Source organism: Protomyctophum parallelum (assembly GCF_964188405.1).
Source record: "Protomyctophum parallelum genome assembly, chromosome: 10".
Taxonomy (NCBI): Eukaryota; Metazoa; Chordata; class Actinopteri; order Myctophiformes; family Myctophidae; genus Protomyctophum; species Protomyctophum parallelum.
This window is the reverse complement of record NC_139704.1, coordinates 28,097,685-28,121,447: the sequence shown is the minus strand read 5'-3', so window position 1 is coordinate 28,121,447 and position 23,763 is coordinate 28,097,685. Positions and strand designations below refer to the sequence as shown.

Here is a 23,763-nt window from a genome sequence, read left to right as displayed (position 1 = left end):
CAAAATGACCGGAACTACTTAATATTCACCAAAACCAGACCAGAACTCCCACCACGGGACTCGGGATCACTTAATACCTTTCCCACGACTATATTAATGGCAATCCCACAGCTTTAAGTCCAAAAATCTGAACTAACCCTTTAACAGACACTCACAAAGTGAGGGAGTTGCTTCTCACCCTCAGGGTGTCTTACTGGTTTATATTTGTATTAAAAAAAGAGGAAATGGAGCTACAAGACAGCGATATGAATATGATACATGTGGGCAAGGCTGCAACCAGACTGTAGGTCTGTAGTCTGAGACTGAGTTTGATGAAGTGAAACTAAAGACATGGTGCCCATTTCCTATAAACATGTGCATGACACATGCCACGCACGCCACGCATGCACACACACACACGCAGGGAAAGACACTCACAGGTGCTCATGTCCTCACAGCAGCCACAGAGGTTGGTACTCCAAACCTGGTCCTTGAAGCCTGCTGGGGGCTGGACTGTAATGGAAGGGGCTGACATGGTTGGACACAGCCACGCCAGCTCACTCATTTAGAGGAGCCCTGGACAGCAAAAGACATAAATGTAAATCTGATGCAAATACTGTACTTGTTTTTGAAAGAGGCGCAGGGAAATTAAGAAAGACAATGGAAGTTTATGGAGGCCTATTGCTGTCTATTTGCTGTGGTAATTTAAACAAACTCATCATGACAGTGACAGATTTCAAAGAACAAAGCAGAGAGATTAAGAACAGGTCCTGGACAATACGTTTTGTATCCAGTATAGTCTACCTACCATTAACCCGTTTCCCCAGCAACCATTGTGTTTGCAGGTTGTATTGGTCGAGATACATAAAGACAAAAGCATAATCAGAATATAATCTTTATTCTCACATTCTGTAACTGTAGCTAATATTCATTTATTGATATAAATATTTTGAACATTGACAGTATACTAAAGCTTGCTTCTCAGTTGACAAGAACGCATTCAATCTTTTAAGTCCGGTTGCAAGTCCTCTGGTGTGAAAATGTTCAAGACCCCCAACGTTGCCATCCTCTGTCTACTTAGTGACAAAATGAACCATCTCTGAAATCTATGACCACCATCAACAAATCCTATAAGACTCAAATATATTTGTTGGAAACTACTTGAACAGTTGCCAAAATAAGTTTTAGTGTGGATCTAATCTTGCCAATCTAGGTTGAATATACGAATATGTTTTCCAAAATATAGCATTCAGAATTTATTAAAATAAATTGAGTGCATTTGTTATTCTCTTGAAACCACATGGTTTCATGGAAATCATAAACCTACATTTCTTATCTCTTTACACAACTAACAGTAATAAAACAGGGGAGTAAATTATGTCACTCAGTCACACATCTTCAACTTCAAAGAACTTTTTTTTTTCCTTTCGGAAACTTCTTTTGTGCAGTGGTAAAGACAACAGAAATCACAGTACACACGGGGGGGGGGGGGTTGCTTATCATCGTACATCATCATGACGTAAAATAAACTATGCCTATTTGCTCAGACACTATGATGTACAATTCTCCATTCATTGTCAATGGGAATTTAATGTTTGTTTAAGACAAAGTTTGTGGGGGCTAGTGTCCCTCAATAATTGATCACTTTAGGGTGGAAAAATATTACGGCACTCCATCTTTAAATAGATACAGTTTAATACATCCCATTCGCTTCCCTTCTAAAACTATCACAATGTTGACAGTGTTTTACTAAAAGTCACACTGGTGTGACGTGAGGGGCGCCCACTGTATTTATACCACATGACTACTTACATCGTCATTTAGTGCCCTGGGCCTAAACAAACATTAAGGTCCAGAGACTTGGCTCGTAAACAATTTGTCATAAGTGCTCTAAAGAAACATTGTAATATCCTCAAAGTTCATAGACTTGCATGGTGCCCCTCAATAATATGACTCCAGCTGATTCCATGGCCCACTTGAGGCCTTCCGTACAACTACCTTGAACTAACTGCATGACTGTGTGCACATTCAAATCCTCAGTGTCAATTTGACTCTGAGATTCTCAAACATTCTTGTGTCTCCACCTACCTGGGAAAGACTGCTTTTTAGGTTTCTGACCTGCATAGTTAAAATATATTTAATAAAATACTTTACAGGGTCTATTCAGTGACTGCTGGAAAATGGAGTCTCAGCCCTCAGTGTGACTGTCATCCTAGAATATAATAAAGATGAATTGATTGAAAATATAACAGTCCATGTTTAGATCCTGAGGATTTTACTGTGTTTGCTTTCTGTTAGTCGTACATGATATCTTCCTTTCCCATCTCTCCATCTCGTGCTTGTTTTTCCTCATTGACAAACAGAACTCTTCTACATCCATTCCACTTAGCCTTCGTCCATCAGCTTGGCTTTGAAGCCTTGTGCTTCAGTTCAAACAGGCTCACAAGCAAACAGGAACCCCCAGTGAGTCACTGTTGTCCTGAACACAAACCAACGGCCAAGCAGTATAAGTTCACCACAGTGACCTCCCACCTCTCTCTGCATCACTGAACTGATAGCAGGGTGAAACCTTATCTATATATTGTTTTATCTTTTTAATCACATGAAAGAAAAGCAGTTTTATTAGTTTCATTTTTACACAGTACAGACACAGATTGTATTGTTTCTCTTTTCTGCAGCTGAGCAGCCTTTCTGTGAGGTTCAGCTCCTTCTGAGAGAAGCAGCAAGGTGTTAAGGTCTCCACACACCGGGCGCAAATACACCGCGGTCGGTGTGCAACCACATTTAGTGGCTGATATTTGAATTAGGCCATCTGTTAAATACCACATGCTTGCTATATGCTTTGTGGAGTTGGTTACCTTTATATAATGACACATTTATGTATACAATAATTGGGAACATATTATAAGTTATCGGATAATGTTGAAAAATATTCACCAATAAATGACAATTTTAACAACATATATGAGTTTACGGCCAAGCAGTATAAGTTCACCACAGTTAAACAAGCCATTAATTATATACATTTTACATAGCTATAGACACTGAACCAGAACAGCCACATTCAGTCACGTCTAATGAGACAGCAGCACCTCAAAAATCAGGTACTATACTGTCTGCATGCACAAACTCAGATTGACTGCGAGAATGCCTCATCTGCATAACGTAAGATCTTAAGAAAATCGAACCAACTGGCCACCAAAGTGATTATTTCTTTCTTTCTAGGTAAAAGAGAAATAACCATGAGGCTTCATTGATAAAAGCATGAGTCTCACAGAGCTCATTATGTTTTGCGGACCTGGCCACAGGTAGGACACACACACACACACACACACACACACACACGCATGCATGTGTCATGTGCACGCACGCATACACATATGTTCTGTACATTCATGCAAACATACACACATTTGCCATTCAAATGAAAGGGAAAAAGTTGATAAAGGCAGCCAAATAGAATACAAAAGAAAATCTTTGTTATTATGGAATAACGTTTACCAAACATTTTCAGACATATGTTCTATTTTTACTGTTTTTAAGAACAATAGAACATCCAAATACTGTACTGGCAACTGCTTCTTGCAAAACCACCAAGCAACCTGTCCAACTGGAATAAAGAAACGCCTAATCTGTTGATGGGTAGGAGGAGAGGAGAGGAGGGAGTGAGTGAGTAACAGAGACCGAGATAGAGGAAGGTGAGGACACAGACACACACACAGGCCTTTAAAAGGCAGACGCAGACCCACATCCCACATAACACAGTGGGTTAACCCTGACACATATATTTATCACCCTCAGGCACACATATTGGAGACTATGGCTTCCACCACATCTGCCAGCACTCTGCCTAGCGGATGCAAAATCTTCACCACAGCTCCTGACATCTTCTTCCTTCCAGAGTGGGTAAGTTTCTCATTCTTCGTATACTACAGAGGAGACTTTGCCCTGTTGTTTGTGGGATTCTCTCCCTCTTCTACTACATCATATTTCTGTCATCCTTCAATCATTTGCTCATCCTTCATTCCTGATTAGCCAGACTAAGGGACGTTTTTGTTCTCTTTTGTTTCCATCCATCCATACCTTGCAGTACCATTTGTCCCATTTATACTTTATTTATCAAAGTATCCATCATTCTACATGGAGCTCAGTCCCACTTAGATCTCCCTCTCTATTAATCCATCTTCCACTGAGGCAAGTCTCTAGTTAGATATTAATCTGTTTCTCTACAGAGCATTAGTCAACATGAATCAGTATTTGATCGCTAGACCTAGCAGAGAGCTAGAGAAAGGACCTGACAAACTATAAAGATAAGACCACTTGCAGGCTGGGTTTATAAACTTTATAGTCTCAGGTGCTCCTGATAAAATGTACTGGTATGCTGCACTGCTGCTATATGAGGACTCATAATTTATTATAGCATACTCAAATTCAAATTATATTATTTCCAAATTACAGTAAATGGTTTATAAAGACCTTTTATTATTGATTCAAGAATAAAATATAGCCCTCTTGTAATTCCATCAAGGATTAAATTAGTTGCGCTCTTTTAAAAATAGTTCACGGTTGCTGTGCTATAAATGCGTTTGGTACAATTGAGCTTCTATTTTAATTGGTAGATATCCCATTTCAGCGGGAATTCTTTTTCATTTTGGAGAGAAATCTAATTAAATCTGTTGTACCTCTTCATTTCCTATATGATCTTTTGTAAAGAGTCTGATCAAATCTGACATTTTTAATTACTTTGTAGTTTTCTCAGACACTATAAAACACATTTTCACTGTAAATTCATCCTCCATCAATCTCTTCCCCTATAGTGACAATCATGCTGACAAGCATGGAAAGTCAAAAGATGTCATAGAGCGACCCCTCGCCTTTTTTGTAACCTTCAACTATGACTCCAGCCTGCAATGAAAAATATAAACAGAGCCAAACTGTTTAATAAACTAAGGACAACCCAACTTGTCTGTCCTGAAAAACTATAATTCTACCACTATTTAACTATGCCTTCTTGTTTGATTTTGTGGTTTTAATCAGTAGGTAGTTGCCAAAACTTGCCATGATAATTGACAAAAAGTAATTCCTTCAACACTCACTGTTGAAAAAACACATGGCTTTTGTGTTCATTAAAAAGCATTGGGGAGTCAGTTCCATAAACATGGCACACTCACTTGAAATACGATCTTTTTTCCTTGTATAGGCACCAATGGAGAGATTAAATCTGTGCTACATAGCTGGAAAACTGGGTTTGTGCTGGCAGCATGATGTGTATGCTACTGTGAATCAACCTGTGAAGCTGAGGCCAGATCTTACAGATAATACAGTATATTGTTTTTGTTTGATAGTCTTTGATTTCAATTGTTGCTGGCCAGTGGCCCTTGACCTGGATTAGAAAGGACTGAATTGGTTTTACATACAGTATGTCTCTGAATTGAACTGTATATGTGTAATGTTTCCCAGTGAAATGTGGGATCTGAGCCATTAGGCTTATACTATCACATCAGAGTGCAAAGGCCTACAGTATGTAATATTTGATGACAGTCTGCAAATCATTAGTTAATAGAATATTAGAATGGCCATGCAGTGTTTCCCATGACTAGGTACTGTATTTGATGCAGTTGTTTGTTCAGATCTACACAAGACTCGACATTAACGTATATTCACCTGTCATGCAAGGTTAATTTCTCAATCAAATCATTTTAGAACTTATTTTGAACCCCTAGGTCAGTAGGTTCCTTCCCCTTTCTCTTGAGGCGGTTGCTAAACTTACACAACACGTTTCTACACACAACAAGTGTGTACTGTATGGAATGCACTGGCTTCATGAAGTTAATAAAACAAAAAAAGTGTCAAAAAACACAAATCTGAGACCAATTCCAGGGTAGGCTATCTTGAAGACCACAGTAGAAAATGCATGCATGCATATTTACAGCCAGGGTGGATACTCTGCTTTAGCATAATTGAATGATGAACGTCAAGTGTGATCAACTTGTCCAACTTGCCCTGCGTAACTTATATAAGAGCATATCTCCCAATTGGAAATAAATCAACAGTTTAATTTGAAGTATAATGTATTTTGCAGTATGAACACATGTGTTGAGTTGATCATTGGGTCCCTTATTCATACAATGTGATTGGTCATTTCAGAACAGTGATAGTAGGCCTAGTCATTATTTTCTTTTTTTAAAGGACTTAAATCTGAGAACAAACGCTCTTGTTGCATAAAAAATACCTAGGAACCTTTCAGCTGTGTGTTTGTCAAAGGAGGAAAGGTAATTGTGTGTGTGTGTGTGTGTGTGTGTGTGTGTGTGTTTGTGTGTGTGTGTGTGCGTGTGTGTGTGTGTGCGAGAGAGAGAGAGAGAGAGAGAGAGAGAGAGAGAGAGAGAGGACGACAACGTTTTCACAGAGAATACAATGATGGGTTCCATATACATAACATAAAGCAACAATATTAACTGTGCTCAAAGATAAACATTATCCAAGCACTTGACGGAACTTGTTTTACAGTGTATTAATAATCTGACATCGACAAATTTAGACCCTGGTGTCGACTGGGTCAGGAGTCAGGACACCTACTGGTTGAGAAGTAGTACTGCTGGAAGCACAATTTTTTGTCACACCAATGCAACTCCTTGCAATTGCCATTGGGGTTGGGGATAATCATAATGGTTTCATGCAACTCCATGCAACTACTCGCAAGTTAACTACTGGTTGCAAGGAGTTGCATGGCAAATCATTGGTGCAGTTAGGGCCTTAAGCACAGCATCTCCCCCTATAGACAAGTGCGGATTGCCGCACTGGTAGACATTTTGGTCTCTCATGCAGGAGACCACGATTCCTGGGCAAGACATAAAGGTTCTGGATTGCAGCTTTATATCTCTAGAGCTCAGACATGTACTTGGATGAGTGTGCTATCAAATCTGAATCCCCCCCCCCCCCCCCCCCCCTCATATGTTTCTTTTCCCTTTTTACCTCCTTTATGATGAATTCCTGCTGTTCTTTGGCTATAGTCTATTTGTACGTCTCTAAAAGTTTTGATGAATTGAACAAAGTGGACTCTCTTTTTTTACGATCTTTTTTGGCTTTTTCTGCCTTTATTGATAGGTTGAAAATAGACTGACAGGAAATGGGGAGAGAGATGGGGGGATGACGCGTGGCAAAGGCCGTCGGGATCGGGAGTCGAACGCCGTCAGGCTGGCTTGGCAGCCTAGGTGCCCAGACGGTTGAGCTAACCGTCCGGGCCAAGGTGGACCCTCTTGTAAACAAGTGTAATGCTTTATTGGGTCGTCCACTCAGTTAACAGTCTTTGTATTGAGTTGTGAAACAGAGAATACACAGTGGCAGAATACCTGAGCACCGTGACCGACCCAAAACAAAGAAAAATCTTAACTAGGTACAGACTCAGTGAGCACAGTCTCACGATCGAGAAAGGCCGTCATAGGCAGACCTGTATCCCGAGAGAAGACAGACTATCTATGCACCCACTGCACACTAAATGAAGTGGAAACCGAGCTACACTTCCTAACCATCTGTCCATTGTACCAAGACATCAGAGACACATACTTCCCACAGATTACAACCACACACGGAGATTTTGAAAACATGACCAATGACAAAAAACTCCCATATCTGCTGGGCGAAGTACAACAATGTGCAAACACAGCAGCAAGATTTGTGAGCTGCTGTGATAGGAGAAGGATATCAAATGGAACACAACCACCCTAAAGACTAATCATTGTGTATATTCCTGCACTATACCTGCATCGAGTGATCTTGGTACATAGAAGTTGATCTATTGAAGATCCTGACCTTCAAAATACATCATTTTTGTTTTGATTGTATTGCTGTATTGTTGTATTGTTCTTTCTGCTTTGGCAATGTAAACGTATGTTTTCTCATGCCAATAAAGCCCTTTGAATTTAATTGAAATTGAGTTGTGCTTGAAATGTACTGTAATTCTGCAAACTATTAATACATATTTCAATCAATCAATCAATCTATCTGTTCAATCTATTCTCAACTATCTTCCCATGCAGGTGTTTGGGGGTCTCGTGTGGATCCTCGTGGCGTCTACTCATGTGTATGCAGAAAACCCACTGGGCTGGGTGATGTTTGTCTCCGTCTTCTGCTTCGTCTTCACAACCATCTGGTTCCTCGTCTTCGCCTCTGGATGCAACCAGGGCAGTGTCTGGTTCTCTCTGGTTAGACACATCTCACCAGTTCATCTGCTCATTCATTGCTTCTTAACGTGGTGTTTGGGGGTCCGCGAGGGGCTTCCAGGGAATCCCCACCTAAATGATTGATATTTACGAACCAAATTGACCCCCTATAACTCCTAGAGATAAAAGATCATTTCAAATGTGGTTCCATGGCCTAATGCATATCAAACTGGGGAGTATGCACGTGACATCATCATCATACCCGGAGGTTTTGCGGGAACACCTACAGAACACCTTTCATACATCCAAACAGAAAAGTCCCATCTGATTGCATTAAACGATGTTGAACTCACTTTATGCATGTGCATACCCTCTATTGAAAAGGTTGGAAACCACTGGGTTCGTTGGTTGTTAGATAGACGTGTTGTTACATATACAGACTGGCAGGTAAGTCTGTAGGTAGAAACATAAATACTTGCAACTAATCATTCCTTGTCATTGTCTCCACCAGGCCGAAGGCATGTGGGGAGAGTATGTTTTGCACTCCGTCCGTCCGTGTGTCCGTCCGTGTGTCCGTCCGTGTGTCCGTCCGTCCGTTAGCAGCTAATCTCGGCCACCGTTAACCCGGTCGATGCCAAATTTTGCACACACACTCCCTGGATGCCAACGATGAACCTCTGCCCCAAACTTTCCAGAACGGCCTGTTATAGCGCCACCAGGAGGCCGCTTTGTGCAAAACAACTTTTTGCACAGTACACCTACAGATTTTGTCCAAACATCACGCAAATTGGTACACAGTCTCTCTAGACTCTAGAGCCATTCAACGAAACGGGTCTTTCAGATTTATCAGACTCCATCCTGATTGGTTAAGATTGGCTTCCAAAGTTCACAGGAGTGCTCAGTTTCAAACAAAATGCTGCAAATCATGAACACATCGCGTGATTTCCGTGAAATTGTGCACCCACATTCCCACTAGGCCGAGGACGAAATGCCACATGAACAATTTCAACTCAGCCTCAAGGTGGCGCTATAACTGGCCGAAAAGTGTTTTTACCTCTAACTGCACGGATCTGTGGATAACTTTGTATGCCAACTCCCTAGAGGCCAAGGAAAAACCTTTGTCTGGAATTTTTCACATCTGCTCTTTATAGCGCCACCAGGAGGCTGACATATGTAAAACACATTTTCTATTATTACTCCTTCAGATTTTATCCAAATTTCACGCAAATCGGTACACATGATCTCCATAGTCATGTGATCAAGACAGGATTTTTTGATTTCTCATATTCCATCCTGATTGGCCACGATTGGCTCCTACAGTTTTCAGGAGTAGCAAATGGCCACAACTCCTCAACGCAGCGTCCGATTGCGATGAAACTGTGCACGCATATTCCCACTAGGCTGAGGAAGAATCCTGGTGGAGACCTGTGCCGATTTGACACTAGTTTTCTTTATTCTCCCTTCTCATTCATCTCCCCCATTTCCACCTCTGTCTTCCTTTCTTTGCCCTGTTCCCTCCCCCTCCCCCTCCCTCTCTCTCTCTCTCTCTCTCTCCCTCTCTAGGATGTAGGCTATCATTTTGTGGCTGCTGTCTTTTACCTTAGTGCATCGGTAGCGTTGGCGTACACCACCATTGGTATTGGTATCCTGACAGATTCGAGTTCGCCATCGTCAACTATTTACGCTCATTGGCTCAAAATCTACAGACTGGACATCGCTGCAGTTGTAGGTCTTCCTACAACACACACGCACACGCGCACACACACACACACACACACACACACACACACACACACACACACACACACACACACACACACACACACGATGCTCACAACATGTTGATGTAGCTCAGCTAGTTTTACTATTACAACATTTTTCAAGATAGTAAAATATGGCAAAGAAGTTTAGGGATAAAGGGTAAGGCGTGCCCAAGATAGGGTATATAGGCCTAGAACAAAATAACATATATGAAAAATGTAACAGAGAGAAACGTGTTGCAGCTTCTGAAGTTGTGCTGTTAAACATTATTACAAAGTGGTTAACTTAAACCCCATTGTTGTTGGGAGGAAACCACCTAACTCCATTTTTGATTTTTTTTCTCTCCATAAATCAATGCTATTGAACACCCTTTACGTCTGTGTTTTGGTGTGAAGTGAGTGTTGCAACTCTGTGTGGAGGTCCACGGAAGTTCCTGACCCACAGGAACACGGCCAGGGTGCCGTGTCCGAAACGCGCCCATTTGGCTCGCGTCGGAAACGGTCGAAAAGAAAGTGTTAGAGCGTGGGGGTCCCCGGAACATCCAAAACACCAGGAACGTGCCCAGAGGGCCGGGCCGGTTCCGGCAAGCCGCCCCGCGCCCGAAACGGTCGAGAAATGACAGTTAACATGTGGGGGTCCCCAGGTGGTCCCTCTACTGTACTTTACTGTACTGTCACACCCGAAATCATCATATATACAGTTAATACGTGCGTGTGTGTTTGTTGTGTGTTAGGTTGCGCAACAGTGAGACTTGGTGGTGTAAACCAACCATGCTATTTTCGTGCTCGGACAGACTGACCCAGGCAGGCAGCCAGGGACGGACCCAGGCAGAGACACACATAGCCCCATAAGGGGGTGGTTACACCACTCAAAAAGTATTAAAAAGCACTTCGTAAAAAACGCCAGTGAACCCTCAAACTGTCTGCTAAAACAGCTAACTCCACCACCTTTCCCCCTCTCATGCAAGTAATTGCAAATATATAAAGTCACAATACCAACTTTGATGAGGCAGTATTGCATTGTTTTAAAAATATTTAAAAGGTTTTCTTCATTGTAAAATAAACATTTTTGAGTTAGGTGGTTTCTTCCCAATAGCAGAGCTATATATTTTGTTGTGCATCAAAGTGCAAATATTAATTCTACAATCCCAAGTTGTGGGATTTCTTCCAAATGTTCACCTAGTTTATAAATCTGCTATTTTTTACTGACTGCTATAGTACAGTATAGGTGGAAGCGAAAACACTGTCTCAAGAGACTATAGTCAGTCAGTTGTTAGAGAGCTGACTGGAAGTCAATTGAAGAATGTTAAATGCCTCTTCTGTGTCCCCCTTCCCCACTGTATTTGCAGGTGATGTCCCACGTAGCCACTCTGCTGTACTTTATTCACACCATTCTGTCGGCCATCAGATGGAAGAGCTCTTAAAACAAAGTACAGATGGTTCCACAAAAACAGAGGATTATAAAAGGACAAAAAGGCCTACACTTGAACTGAATAAAATACCCCAAATAACCTCTCATTGGAGAGGAGCCACGTATGTTACACTACTGTCCTTTAAAAAGCTTAAAACTTTGATTTGCTTTGCTGTCACTTGTTGTCTAAGAGCAAGTAGCTCTGTTTTTGAGAGTAGAACGTTGTGAAAAAAAAGAAAAAGGAGAAAGAATATTTAATTAATAATAGGTAGTACATAATTGATGAAGAGGTACCAGTGTGTTTGAGAGGGAGGGCATTTAAAATTGGTGATACAATACCAGCATATGAGCAGCAGATAGAGATGATAGACAATATTTGGACTTAAATTATACCCAGGTAACTATAAAATCCAAAGTTTTTTTTTCCTATGTCGCTGATGTTGCATCATCCCCTCAAAGGTGGTCATAGTTAGTGGCAATCTTTTTAACATTAGGCTAAAACATTTGGAATATGTTATTTGGACAAAAGGAAAATGACATCATAGTGGTTTATTATTTCATGCACCTGGCGTGTTTACTGCTCCATTTACAGCACTGTAATGTAAACACTGCTCTTTGATGTGTTCACACTGATGAATGATCATGGAATATGGGTTTGTGGATGAAAAAGTGTCCCGTAACAGAGCTTACATGAATCTTTAATGGAAAATAAATCTATTTGACAACTTGTGCTTCTTTATTACACAGCCAGAGGGAGAGCATGGAGAGACAGTGATACTGGATTGAATGCCTGTATTCAAAGTAGGGAAGGCTAAAGATTTCATGTTGAAAAAAAATAGCAGATGCACAAGCTTGTGAGCTTGTATATTTGGTATGTTTGAATAGCCAACGCTAAAATCTGAAATTACACAGGCGCTTTCCTGGTTTTAATGGGATAGTTAATATACTAATAATATACATTAATCATAAAAATTATATAAAACAGATAAATCAATTCAATTCTGATAAAATCACTTGAACAAATTCAACAATATCATACACTCCTAAGGGCAATCTCATTTATCAAACCATGACTAACTATTAACTTTGTAATGCATTTGAATCCTTTGTTGTAGCCTCATTGCTTTGGAATTCCATAGCTGGAGGGAAGGTCGAGCTGTGATTATCATAAGCTAAATAAACATGTCATAAAGAGACTATTGTCCAAATAGGTGGTAGAGACAACATACTCTATAGCATTCTTTTATACAGCAAATTGATTTGGAATTTATTATTTTTTATTGATGTGTTTATTAGGAGTTTTATTTATGTTATTTTATGATTGTTGGTAGGGCATTCCACATTTTGGTGGCATAGCAGTGGAACGAACATATCTGTGAACATATGAGGTTATTATGTTATATGAGAACCATGTAGTAGGCAGTCATAAACAGTCCCTCCATGCTGTGGGCTATAAACTCGACCTTTCCAAAATGCATTCACGTTTCCCTAATGCAAGCCTTTTGGCAAGTTAACAGGTAGACTTAACATCTCAGTGACAGAGGGTGTGTCCGTTTAAAAAGAACGGATATGTTAGGAGCTGTAGCAATGGGGCAGGACCCTGAGCCAAACCACAATGGCAAAACGGGTTTGCCCGCTTGCTTATCCTTCTTATAAGGACCTGTGACACCTGCTGGGGCTCCGTTAGTCGTGATTTTGAGTCAAAGGAAAAGGCAGTGATGGCAGCTACTACTGCTCAGCCGATGGGGAGCCTTCCCAGCGGATTGGGGATATGTACCACCGCCCCGGATATATTTTATCTGCCCGAGTTGGTAAGTTGAATATTATCATTATAATATTACCCTATTATATTTAACATTTTTGCCGAAAATGCATTATGAACAGGCTAATATTGCAGTAATAACAGTCAACAATATGTAAAAAATATAATATTTGATATATTTTCTGTGTGTCCTCACATCCAACCCACTTATTATCAAAGTCATAATAGCTCCCAGCTCCCTTGAAGCATTCCCTACACATAATACGAACAATACCATATCAGTTTCAGGGGAAAATGCAGGAGCAGGAAATAATTATGTTGTGTAGGTTTTTATTGCAGAACACGACTGAAAATGCAGACAAAAGTATACCCGCTGTATATATTCTTTTCTTAAAAATGAATCTGATTGTTTTTCACAGGGAGTAACATATCTAGGCCAAAAATGCTCAATTTACAAGTCAATCGTTTCCCCTTGGTATACAAAAAAACCATCCCAATATAATATTTAAGGCTAAGTATACACCACGTCCATATAAGATATAGTTTTAAAAATCGATCTTTGTCAACTTGATGACCACAACCAGTAAGTGAGGAGTATGTCTTGTACAGTGTAAATCCTTTTGATTTGTATAAGTATTGGTAATTCTTAAACAGTATTAGTATTTTAAACAGCAAAACTACCTGCCAGATATCATTTTTCACATGTATATCCTCAGGGTAAGTTGACTGTGCACACATGCTGCAATGGCCAGTTATCCACTACCACAGTGTACTGTACAGCTATGTGTAGCACAAGCGTACATAGTAAAAAAAATAGTTAATTTAACTCTGAGTGAATATTATGTAAAGATTTTATCATTCTTTTACATCCTCAGAGTTAAAGGAATACTGAGAAAGGTAGCACATGTATAGTCAAACTCAAAACATGAAACCTTTTAAATGATCTCTATGCAGCACAATCCTACATGTCACAGGTCCATTTGGCTCATTTGTACGCTCCTTGTACCTTTTTGGTTCCCAACTATCAATCTTTTAGCTGGAGACCCCTTGAAATCCCCTCAAGGGCACCTGCGGATCCTCCGACCCCTTGTTCAGAACCGTTGGCTAAGGGAATGAGTACACCTGCACACCAGTGTCCTGCATGGGTGGTGCAGTGATGTGTGAGACATCTTGTGTTTCACTCATCATATCTGCACATCTCAGAAAGAATGGGGCCACCCTACTGTATGTTCCAGAAAAAAGACAATTACAGAAAATCAACCTCTTAAAGCCACTTCAATAATAATCACAGGATTTCTTTCCTGACGTTTTTTTGTTTGTTAACGAGATTCATTAATTTAAGATTACGTTACTTTGTGTTTTTATTTCTAAGGGAAGGTCTGCCGTTCAAAGTTTTTAATCAGCAAACCCGTGCTCTAGTTATTCAGTTACACAGTCACAACTGGTAGTCAGGGGATTTGAACCGGTGATCATCTTGGAGTATGTGCTGTGCACGTACTGTATGTGTGCATAGGAACGCGCGGGTGCGGGCGTCCAGATACTGCAGGTGTATTGGTGTATTTTAAACTCACCCAAGAGTGTCAGATTTCCCTACTATTTATTAAGCAAGGTTGGGCAGTTGGCCAAACTATTAAATAGGGTTGCTAGTGCAAATACACAATTGTTTAATTAAATGGGGTGTGTCACATTGTCACAGCTGTGGAATGTTTTAGATAAAGCGTATTAACTTGAGAAGGGCTTGGCTTTTTCTACATCAATGTAAGTTTTGTTTCCATTATGGTTGCATTTGCAATGTGCAACCAGGCAGGTATCAGTAAGTTGGAATACTTAACCACTTACATCCTTTTTTATACTTTGTCATAGTGTCGCAAAAATGGGTGTGATCTAGAAACTTGCACCTCGTCATGATGCATTGCGATGCAATGTGTTGCGAGCTTGTTGCAAGCTTTTATATCAGCCATTTATTTTATTACATTTTTGAAAATTCGGGGATGCCCCATTTGGGATTACCGTTATATAACATTAATATAAAAAAGCGCTGCTATGTTAAGGGTAGGTGATATTTTTTGGTTAAAACACGTTATTTTTGTGGTTAAACAAAAAGAAAAACAAAATTCTTTAGCCAATCAGGAGAAAGTAACCTTTTTTCAGCTTGTTTTTTTTTTAGTGTTGCTGTTACAATTTTGTCTGCTTATTTCTTTGTGTCAACCCATTAATTCCACTTGTTAATTCTGTATCCTGACTGAGTTCCCTATCCTCCTGATTGGATAACATTGGTATCCTGACCTGAAAATGCATTTTCTGTTTAATAAAAAAACTGGGAAGACATGGAGAGTCAGACACAACAGGCTATATAGCAATAAATATGGACTGTATGAGCCCAAGGGCAGGTGATATAGGGTGGAGGCTTCAGAGCCTAATCATATCACCTGCACTGAATTTCTTGAGAGAAAATAGCTCATGTCTACAGTGGATTTTTATGAAAGAAACTCTTTGCTGATTGTAAGAGGATCATTCAAGCTGCAGTGATGGAGAGTTTAACGTCGTTTTATACAAGCAGATCTGTCTTTTCTGTTTGGATGATTGGATTGGCAAATTGAGGCTGGCTAGGAGTGGCTGTGGATGCGGTTAAACCAGGAAAGGACCTGAATGCTCTGGAAGTAGAGGATAAATTAGTTGACTACCATTGTCCCCATGTCAAAACCCTTCTTAAAACACATTCCCCTACCTTTTACTCCCTTCCTGGGAGGCTTAATGATTTCTATTGTCGGTTCGATAGTGAAAACCATCAGTCCCCCTCTTTTCCAAGAGAGCAGGGTGACTCTCCACCCAACATACATGAACATGATGTCAGACTGTTGCTCCGTCAGCAAAACCCCAGAAAGGCGGCAGGGCCTGATGGCGTGTCGTCTGACACACTAAAGCACTGTGCTGACCAACTTGCACCTGTCCTCACTTTCAACTGGTCACTTGAACTCTGTACTGTGCCTGCTTGCTTTAAATCTGCGGTTATCATTCCTGTCCCAAAGAAAAATAATATCACCTGTCTTAATGACTATAGGCCTGTTGCCCTAACATCTGTCATTATGAAAGTCTTTGAGCGACTGGTCTGTAAACACTAAACACCTGTCCAGCATAGCACTAGACCCCCACCAATTTGCCTACAGAGCAAATAGGAGTGTAGATGATGCAGTATCCCTCTGTCTGCACACTATCACCCAACACCTAGAATCCAGATCCACCTATGCTCGTGTACTTTTTGTTGACTTCAGCTCCGCATTTAATACAATAGTGCCTGGGAAGCTGATCTCAACCCTACAGGAGCTAGGCGTCAGTACACATCTATGTAAATGGGTCTTTAATTTTCTATGTAACAGGAAACAGGTGGTCAGAATAGGTGATCTCGTCTCCTTGTCGAGGCTCCTAAACACTGGGGCCCCCCAGGGGTGCGTCCTTTCTCCACTTCTCTACTCATTATACACTCATTTCTGTCAATTTAGTACAGTTATGATGTATAAGTTTGCTGATGACACATCCTTAGTAGGTCTTATTACCAACGAGGTTGAAACCGACTACCGCAGAGCAGTAGAGGAGCTGGTGAGATGGTGTGAGAGTTACAACTTGATTCTAAACATCCCTAAAACCAAAGAGATGTTCATAGATTTTAGGAAAAATAAATCAAGTCCCCTCCCCCCCTCTTCATCAATGGGGAAGAGGTAGAAAGAGTTTCCTCCTTCCGGTTCCTAGGGACCACCATCCATGAATCCTTATCATGGGATCTTAACACCAGTCTCATAATAAGCAAATCACACCAGTGTCTCTATTTCCTGCGGCAGCTTAAGAAGTTCAAAGTCAGCCAAGCAGCCATGACTCACTTCTATAGGGCCACTATTGAAAGTGTTCTCACCTTCTCCATGCTTGTCTGGTTTGGTCACACAACCTCTCAAGACAAATTAAAGCTGGAAAGAGTAGTACGTTGCGCATCAAAAAACATAGGATGCAGCCTCCCTACACTTTCCTCACTCTATTCCACCAGAATAATTAGGAAGGCAAATAAAATCATTGCAGACTCCCATCCTGCACATCACCTCTTCAATCTCCTCCCATCAGGCAGGAGATATAGAAGTATCCAGAGCTCAACATGTCGCTTCAGGGATAGCACTTACCCTGTAGCCATTAGACATCTGAACTCATAGTATATACATATAGCACTTTAAACAACTGAATGTAATTTCCTATGCTGCTGGTTTTTGTTTTTGTATTGTACTGTCCTTCTTGTTTGTGTATCTATGGTTGTCTGTATATGTTGAGTATGAACCAAGAAAAATTCCTATCAACTTGTTGACATGGCAAATAAATTATTGAATCTTGAATCTTGAATTGAATCATGACTCCGGCAGCAACAGTCTCTCTCCGTCCCAGCTCGCCCTCACAACACATCACACCTGCCGAACTCTGTAAATAGAATATTAAATGTCACTAATTAAAATATATCTCCATATACTCAAAATGATCAAAGCATCAATATTTGTTTGCTCAGCCCTTTTATGCACTACCCCTAAAGGGGCAGTGCTAACGTAACACAGCAAAGGCAGCAATCATGTTGTCTGTGTTATGGCCTGGCAGCAGGGCCACAAAGGGAAACCAACCAACCAACCCAAAGTTTGGCAACCCCTAGCTCTGGTCCATGGCCCTAATGCAATCCCTAGCTCTGGTCCATAACCCTAATGCAACCCCTAGCTCTGGTCCATAACCCTAATGCAACCCCTAGCTCTGGTCCATAGCCCTAATGCAACCCCTAGCTCTGGTCCATAGCCCTAATGCAACCCCTAGCTCTGGTCCATAACCCTAATGCAACCTCCCTTTCAATTAATTGCCTAAGTAAAGCTTGCATGAAATGCACCACAGCCTCTCAACGTCTGCTAAAATAAAAATAACGTTTTTGCTACTCACCAATACCAATAATGAATAGTTTTGGTCATTAAAACTATGACCAAAACTCACTGCCTCCACCACACGTATAAAATGCACTTTTTGGCCAAAAAGGAATGCTTTTTCACCGGAAGAAAGATGCGATTAGTTACTCCACTGTGCCCTCTACCGATATTGTTTTCCTTCAGGTGAAAAATATATATCATTTTCTGGCCATAAAGTGCATTTTATACGTGTGGTGCTCAGAGTGCGTCCACCGGGGAAAGTAGTCTTTCTAATGACCAAAACTGTCTTTGTATTGGTGAGTAGCGAAAACGTTCTTTTTATTTAGCAGAAGAAGAAGTGCATTTCATGCGAGGGAAATTCAAGTTCCATAGCTCTAATGCAACGGCAGCAATGGCATTAGGGTTATGGACCAAAGCTAGGCAACCCCCAGAATGTTGTTTTGGCCTACAACACCACTGACCTATCCAGCCTTGTATAGTCTTGTCAAAATAGTAGTGGTGAAGCTTGGCTAAACAGACAGTAACAGGTGACCCAACCTCTGCCTTTTTGTAGTATAGAGGCCAACAAACAGACACATCTCTTTATGCTCGGTTTCATGGGTAGTGTTTATTTATTCTCATCACCGAGGGGAGGACAGTCTTTACCTGAACTCACCGGCTGATTTCAAATTGAAAGACAAGATCCTTCCTTAGAATGATGGAACAAAAGGAAAAGAGTTGAGAGGAGCACAGCAAGGAGGGGACATGTTGATAAAAGCTGCAGTTTACAATTAGGTGTATTAAAATTATTTGAACTAGGATTTATTTAACAGGACATCATAGACAAAAATATCCCGCAGGTGCAGAAACCAGAGGCTCGCAGTGCAGCTGATGGTGTAGGATTCCATGCCCCAGGGGTGGAACATTGACAGGAGAAGGTAGTGCAGAAGAGAAGTGGTTACAGTAGAGGAAAGGAGAAGAAAATAGAGAAAATAAACAGGTCAGTACAGGTGAGGGAAGGAGCAGAGAGGAGAAACGAAGTTAGCACAAACAAGAGACCGAATTAAAATGATCCGTCTGTCTGATAATAATAAATGATATCCATCCATCTACCTCTCCAGTTCATCCACTCATCTCTCCATCTTCCTTCAGGTGTTTGGAGGTCTGGTGTGGATCCTGGTGGCGTCCACCCATGTGAGCCCAAACAACCCTCTGGGCTGGGTGATGTTCGTGTCTGTCTTCTGTTTTGTCATGACCTTCCTGTGGATGGTGATCTTCATCGCCGGTGGCCACAAAAACAGCTCTGGCTGGGCTGCTGCTGTAAGATGGGAGAGGGGAGGAGGTGGAGAGAGAAATCAATGCATATATGGAGAAAGGCGAGGGAGAGAGCATAGGAGGCAAATTAAGTTAGATGGGAAGGTAACAGAGGAAGAGGAGGTGAAATGGAGAGTACGATGTACAGTAGCTACAGTAGAAAGGATGAGTTCTGGGTTCTGCAGGAGGGCATAGGAGCAGGGTAGGAATAGAAAGAGTGAGAGAGGTGGAGGTAAAGGAGAGATTAGTGAGCGAGAACAAACAAGAAAGTATAGGGCTTGTACCACCTGAGTGGCAAATTATGAAAGTTAAGAAAGTAACAGTATGTGCATAGTATTTGGATCCTCCAAAAATAAATGCTTCATTTTCATGGTTGAGAAAGATTAGAGTTAGGGTTAAATTATTCATGTTGGGATTAGACATTTAGGGGGTTGTAGGATGAGGGACGTTGAGGTTAATGTCAGGGATTGTTTTAGGTTAGGGTTATAGGTTGGGCTAGCCAAGCAAAAATTCCCTTTTTAATGAAAAATTGGTTTAGACATTCTCACACGTAGTTGCTGCTGTACTGCTGTAGTATTACTGTAGTGTCTAATGTCATAGTAGTAATGTGTATGTGTGTGTGTGTGTGTGTGCACGTGCGTGTGTAGGACTTTGCCTACCATGGCTTGGCAGCGTTCTTCTACCTCAGTGCATCGGTGGATCTGGCTTATATTACTCTAAATTACAAGACAGCAACATTAATACTGCCAGCACTAACAACACTTACGGTGGAGGAACAGGCTACAGTTCTTAAATACTACAAGATTGACATTGCTGCTGTGGTAAGGACCATGCCACTACTCACTTTGAGGTATCAGGCTAGTGACAGGTTGTTGCAGTCCTCCATGTACTGTAAGGTCATGTGTGTAAAACTATTATATACATCATATTCTAATAAGTAAAGAAATATATAGAAAAAGTGTTATTAAGTAAATTATGAAATTATAAACTATGATAAATTATATAAAAGAAAGTTCAAATAGAAATAAAATTCATTGGTATACATTCAGTTGCTAGATATTATTCCTGAAAAGTCCTTTTTGTCAGCGTTAATGTACAAACTCATGTTTTTGTGTATCTTTCAGGTGTTTAGCTACGTGGCCACTTTATTCTATTTCATCCATGTTATCCTCTCAGCCATTCGATGGAAGAACTTCTGAAGACAACGTAACCAACAGAACTTGTGTGTGTGTGTGTGTGTGCATATATGCACATGTGTATGGTGTACGCACACACCTGCGTACATGCATGTATGTGTATGTGCAGTATGCGTGAGATGTGAGTCACAACTCACGCATACTGCACATACACATACTGTGCATACACATACATGCATGAACTTGTGACTGAACGGCCTACATACTGTATGTGATCGTGTTTCCATCTCTGAAATGTACGGAGCCCTGGAGTGGCCATTGAGAGAGAAAAAATCAGAGCCGTCTGAACTGAGTGCCAGTACCCCGTACTGTAATGTACTGTACAGTACTACTCCGTACATACTGTATACTGTACTGTACTGTACTATACTTCTCTCTGGCCTGTGTGTGTGACGCTGCTCAACAGTGCCATCCAGTGATATTAGTGAGGTGTTCCAGCTGTCCATGCTCAGACAGACAGATACTGTACATACGGACACACAGCTGCGTGTAGGAGTGGCTAGCAACACTCAAACAAAATATATATTAACTTGAGCGCTCAAGTTAGTAACTTTCTAATTTGAGCGCTCAACTTACTAACCTTCAGTGCTCAAGTTAGTAATTAGTTTTATTTTCTCTCACTCAATGGCCACTCCAGGGCTCCATAGTAAAGTATCAACTGTGCCTCATTATACAGAGCTGTCCAGAGCAACGAGGTTCCCAGTGTAAGGGTGTAAGCCCCACAAACATGCCAATGTGGTTGGAGGGATGGGAAGTGGGTGTTCAACCAGGTTCAAAGTGCCTTTGAGCTAAATGTGCAACAACCAACAACAATGCTCAGTCTCTCATTTTAAAGTAAAGCCAGTACATTTGATATAGAGGACAAGAATGCAGATCGTAATGCGAGTAGGCTGCACCCTTTTTTTTAGTTTAGTTTACTTCCCAATCGTAGCGTGATATATTGCATTTCATGAACCAGAACCAGGTATTGGTAGAATTAATAGTTTTGAGTAGGGATAGGCTATTATGATTCCCCCACTGTCCACAATGTATTCTATCACAAATTATGTTGGCAAATTAATAGTCCTCATAGTATATTCCATAGAACATTTTAATTCTATGATTCTTTTTTTTAACAGTTTGCTTTTCATATACAAATGATTTTGATCGTCAGACTTGCAGATTTTGATTGTGATCAACCTCTCATATGCTGTACATTCTATGACTGTATACACATATCCAAGTTGTTCATTACACATAGGATATAATTCCGAGATTTACATTTTGAAAAGGAATGAACCCGTCCATTAATTCAAATGTTGTGTTTCAAACTTATGAAAGTGAAAATAAGCAATTTTAAGATAATGTATAACTTGAATGACCTGTAATGAGCATTCATTTCATTCCTGTCATTATAGAAAGTTATCACGAATGGCTTATGTGTCATTCTGGAATGAAACTGCACCAGAAGGATCACATATACTGTAAGTCACAGCTGAATGAACACCCATTGTCAATTACCTTTTCTGCTACTTTTACATATTGAAGCACAGTACTTGAATTTCCAGGTTTTAGACCTGAAATCTGTATAGATTTGACATTTTTTATATACTTAAAAAATCAATGGATTAAAAGAAAACATGACATTTCTAAATCGATCATCCTGTTCTTCCCATAATTTGCTGTCTGTCTCATTCCTGAAACATACTCATATTTTAGCTGGTTGTGACAGACAGACCAACTAGTCTCGTCATTACTTTATTAAATAAGGAAAGGTAACTGTTCACTTCCATAAGTATTAAGTGTTTTATACCGACGACTAGTATTTATTTGAGTGTTGAGCCAATAAAACATCCCTAAGGATAGCCTATTGTCAAAATGGACAAATACATACAGTAGGTTATCCTCACATTGTACATTTTATCACTCTGTAGTCATATAACTTGTGTGCTGTCAATGTCAAGTGTCAGATCAACTGTCACAACATATACTGTACATTACAGCTGCATACAGTATAGGACGTCAACCTTATAATGGCTCATGTTGGAATCATGGCATGGATGCATGCCATGATTGGTTAAATATCAACTGACATCATTGAAGGTTCTCTTTTTCAATCAGACAATGTTCTGAGATACTCTGTCCCAAACAGTGGGTCGGACCCATTTGTAGTTTGGGTCCCATGGACATTTTATGAGTCCCGCTTCAACGACATTAGGAGTCATATTGACATTTTTACAAATTGCAGTGTTTAACTCCCATTTCATCTAGTATGGTTATATTCATATATATGAAAGAAACACAATTCTAAATCTTCTAAATAGTTATGCAAACAGTGCAAAGTATATGCAAACTAAGTAAATTAAATAGCACTAAATTACAGTACAGTGGTGCGTCCATGGGACCCCCAGAAAGGTCCAGATGGGTCCATTATCAATAATCTGCGTTTTAGGATGCAAAATGCACTTCATTAACATCACTGCACCGTATACCAAAAAAATCCCTTTGATGCATTTTCACCAATCCATTGTCCACAACTAGCTTACAGTATACTGAGGAAGGATTTGAGAAGAAAGGGGTTTGTGAACGGAGAGACTGGTGCTACCGGACACCTGACAACAATACCATGGCTAAACAATCAGTCTGCAACAACAGCCTTTGGCAGAGGAATGTAGGCCAACATTTGACAGGCGTAAACGGGTTCATGCGGTTGGTCCGAACGACAACCTACCTCAAACCCTAACCCTAACCTCCCACGGGGCAGCACAACTAAACCTAACCCCAACCCTCTCCCGACCCCCAGAGCACCTCGGACCAATGCTCCGTCGGACCATAGTATGCCTCCCGGAGTAAACTATGTGTCTAATAGAGGAGCATCAAGTCATTTTCCTTCTCTATGCTTCTCATCATGGAAACAGACTTTGAAAAGTTAATTTCCTAAAATACTTCTGTACCTGTACTTCACAGTAGGGTTTTAACTACGAATTATAGAAGAGTACTGTAGGTCTGCACCAGCAAATACTTGAGACAGTTTTATATTGTATAACTTAAGGGCACCATTGGGTGGAGGTTCTGTAGCAGATTGACTCCAACACACCTGTGAAATTACTTTTTTTCCCCTTGTAGGAGATAAGTGTTAACTGATTTCACTTATTGTACCACAAGCTAGGGGCATTATGATCCAGTTCACACAATACATCTACTCAATACATTATTAAAAAAAACATTTTTTTAATGCAGAAATAAATAAAAATAAAACATGGTCACACAGGCTCTACTACCTGAAC

The 23,763-nt window shown here is 40.6% G+C and overlaps 2 protein-coding genes across 2 annotated transcripts; both read left to right on the top strand.

The window, feature by feature from the left end:
* The first annotated feature begins 3,759 nt into the window (after positions 1–3,759).
* On the top strand, positions 3,760–11,772 carry LOC310865307 (myelin and lymphocyte protein-like). The gene is made up of 4 exons (XM_083774344.1): positions 3,760–3,885; positions 8,016–8,180; positions 9,702–9,863; positions 11,248–11,772. Exons 1-4 carry the CDS (start codon positions 3,799–3,801, stop codon positions 11,320–11,322), a joined length of 489 nt encoding a protein of 162 aa, XP_083630470.1. The 5' UTR covers positions 3,760–3,798; the 3' UTR covers positions 11,323–11,772.
* Positions 11,773–13,012: 1,240 nt separating this feature from the next.
* Positions 13,013–20,527, top strand: LOC310865305 (myelin and lymphocyte protein-like). The gene is made up of 4 exons (XM_083774341.1): positions 13,013–13,120; positions 19,140–19,307; positions 19,949–20,122; positions 20,426–20,527. The coding sequence occupies exons 1-4, from the start codon at positions 13,028–13,030 to the stop codon at positions 20,498–20,500; spliced, it is 510 nt and encodes a 169-aa protein (XP_083630467.1). The 5' UTR covers positions 13,013–13,027; the 3' UTR covers positions 20,501–20,527.
* Positions 20,528–23,763: the final 3,236 nt, after the last annotated feature.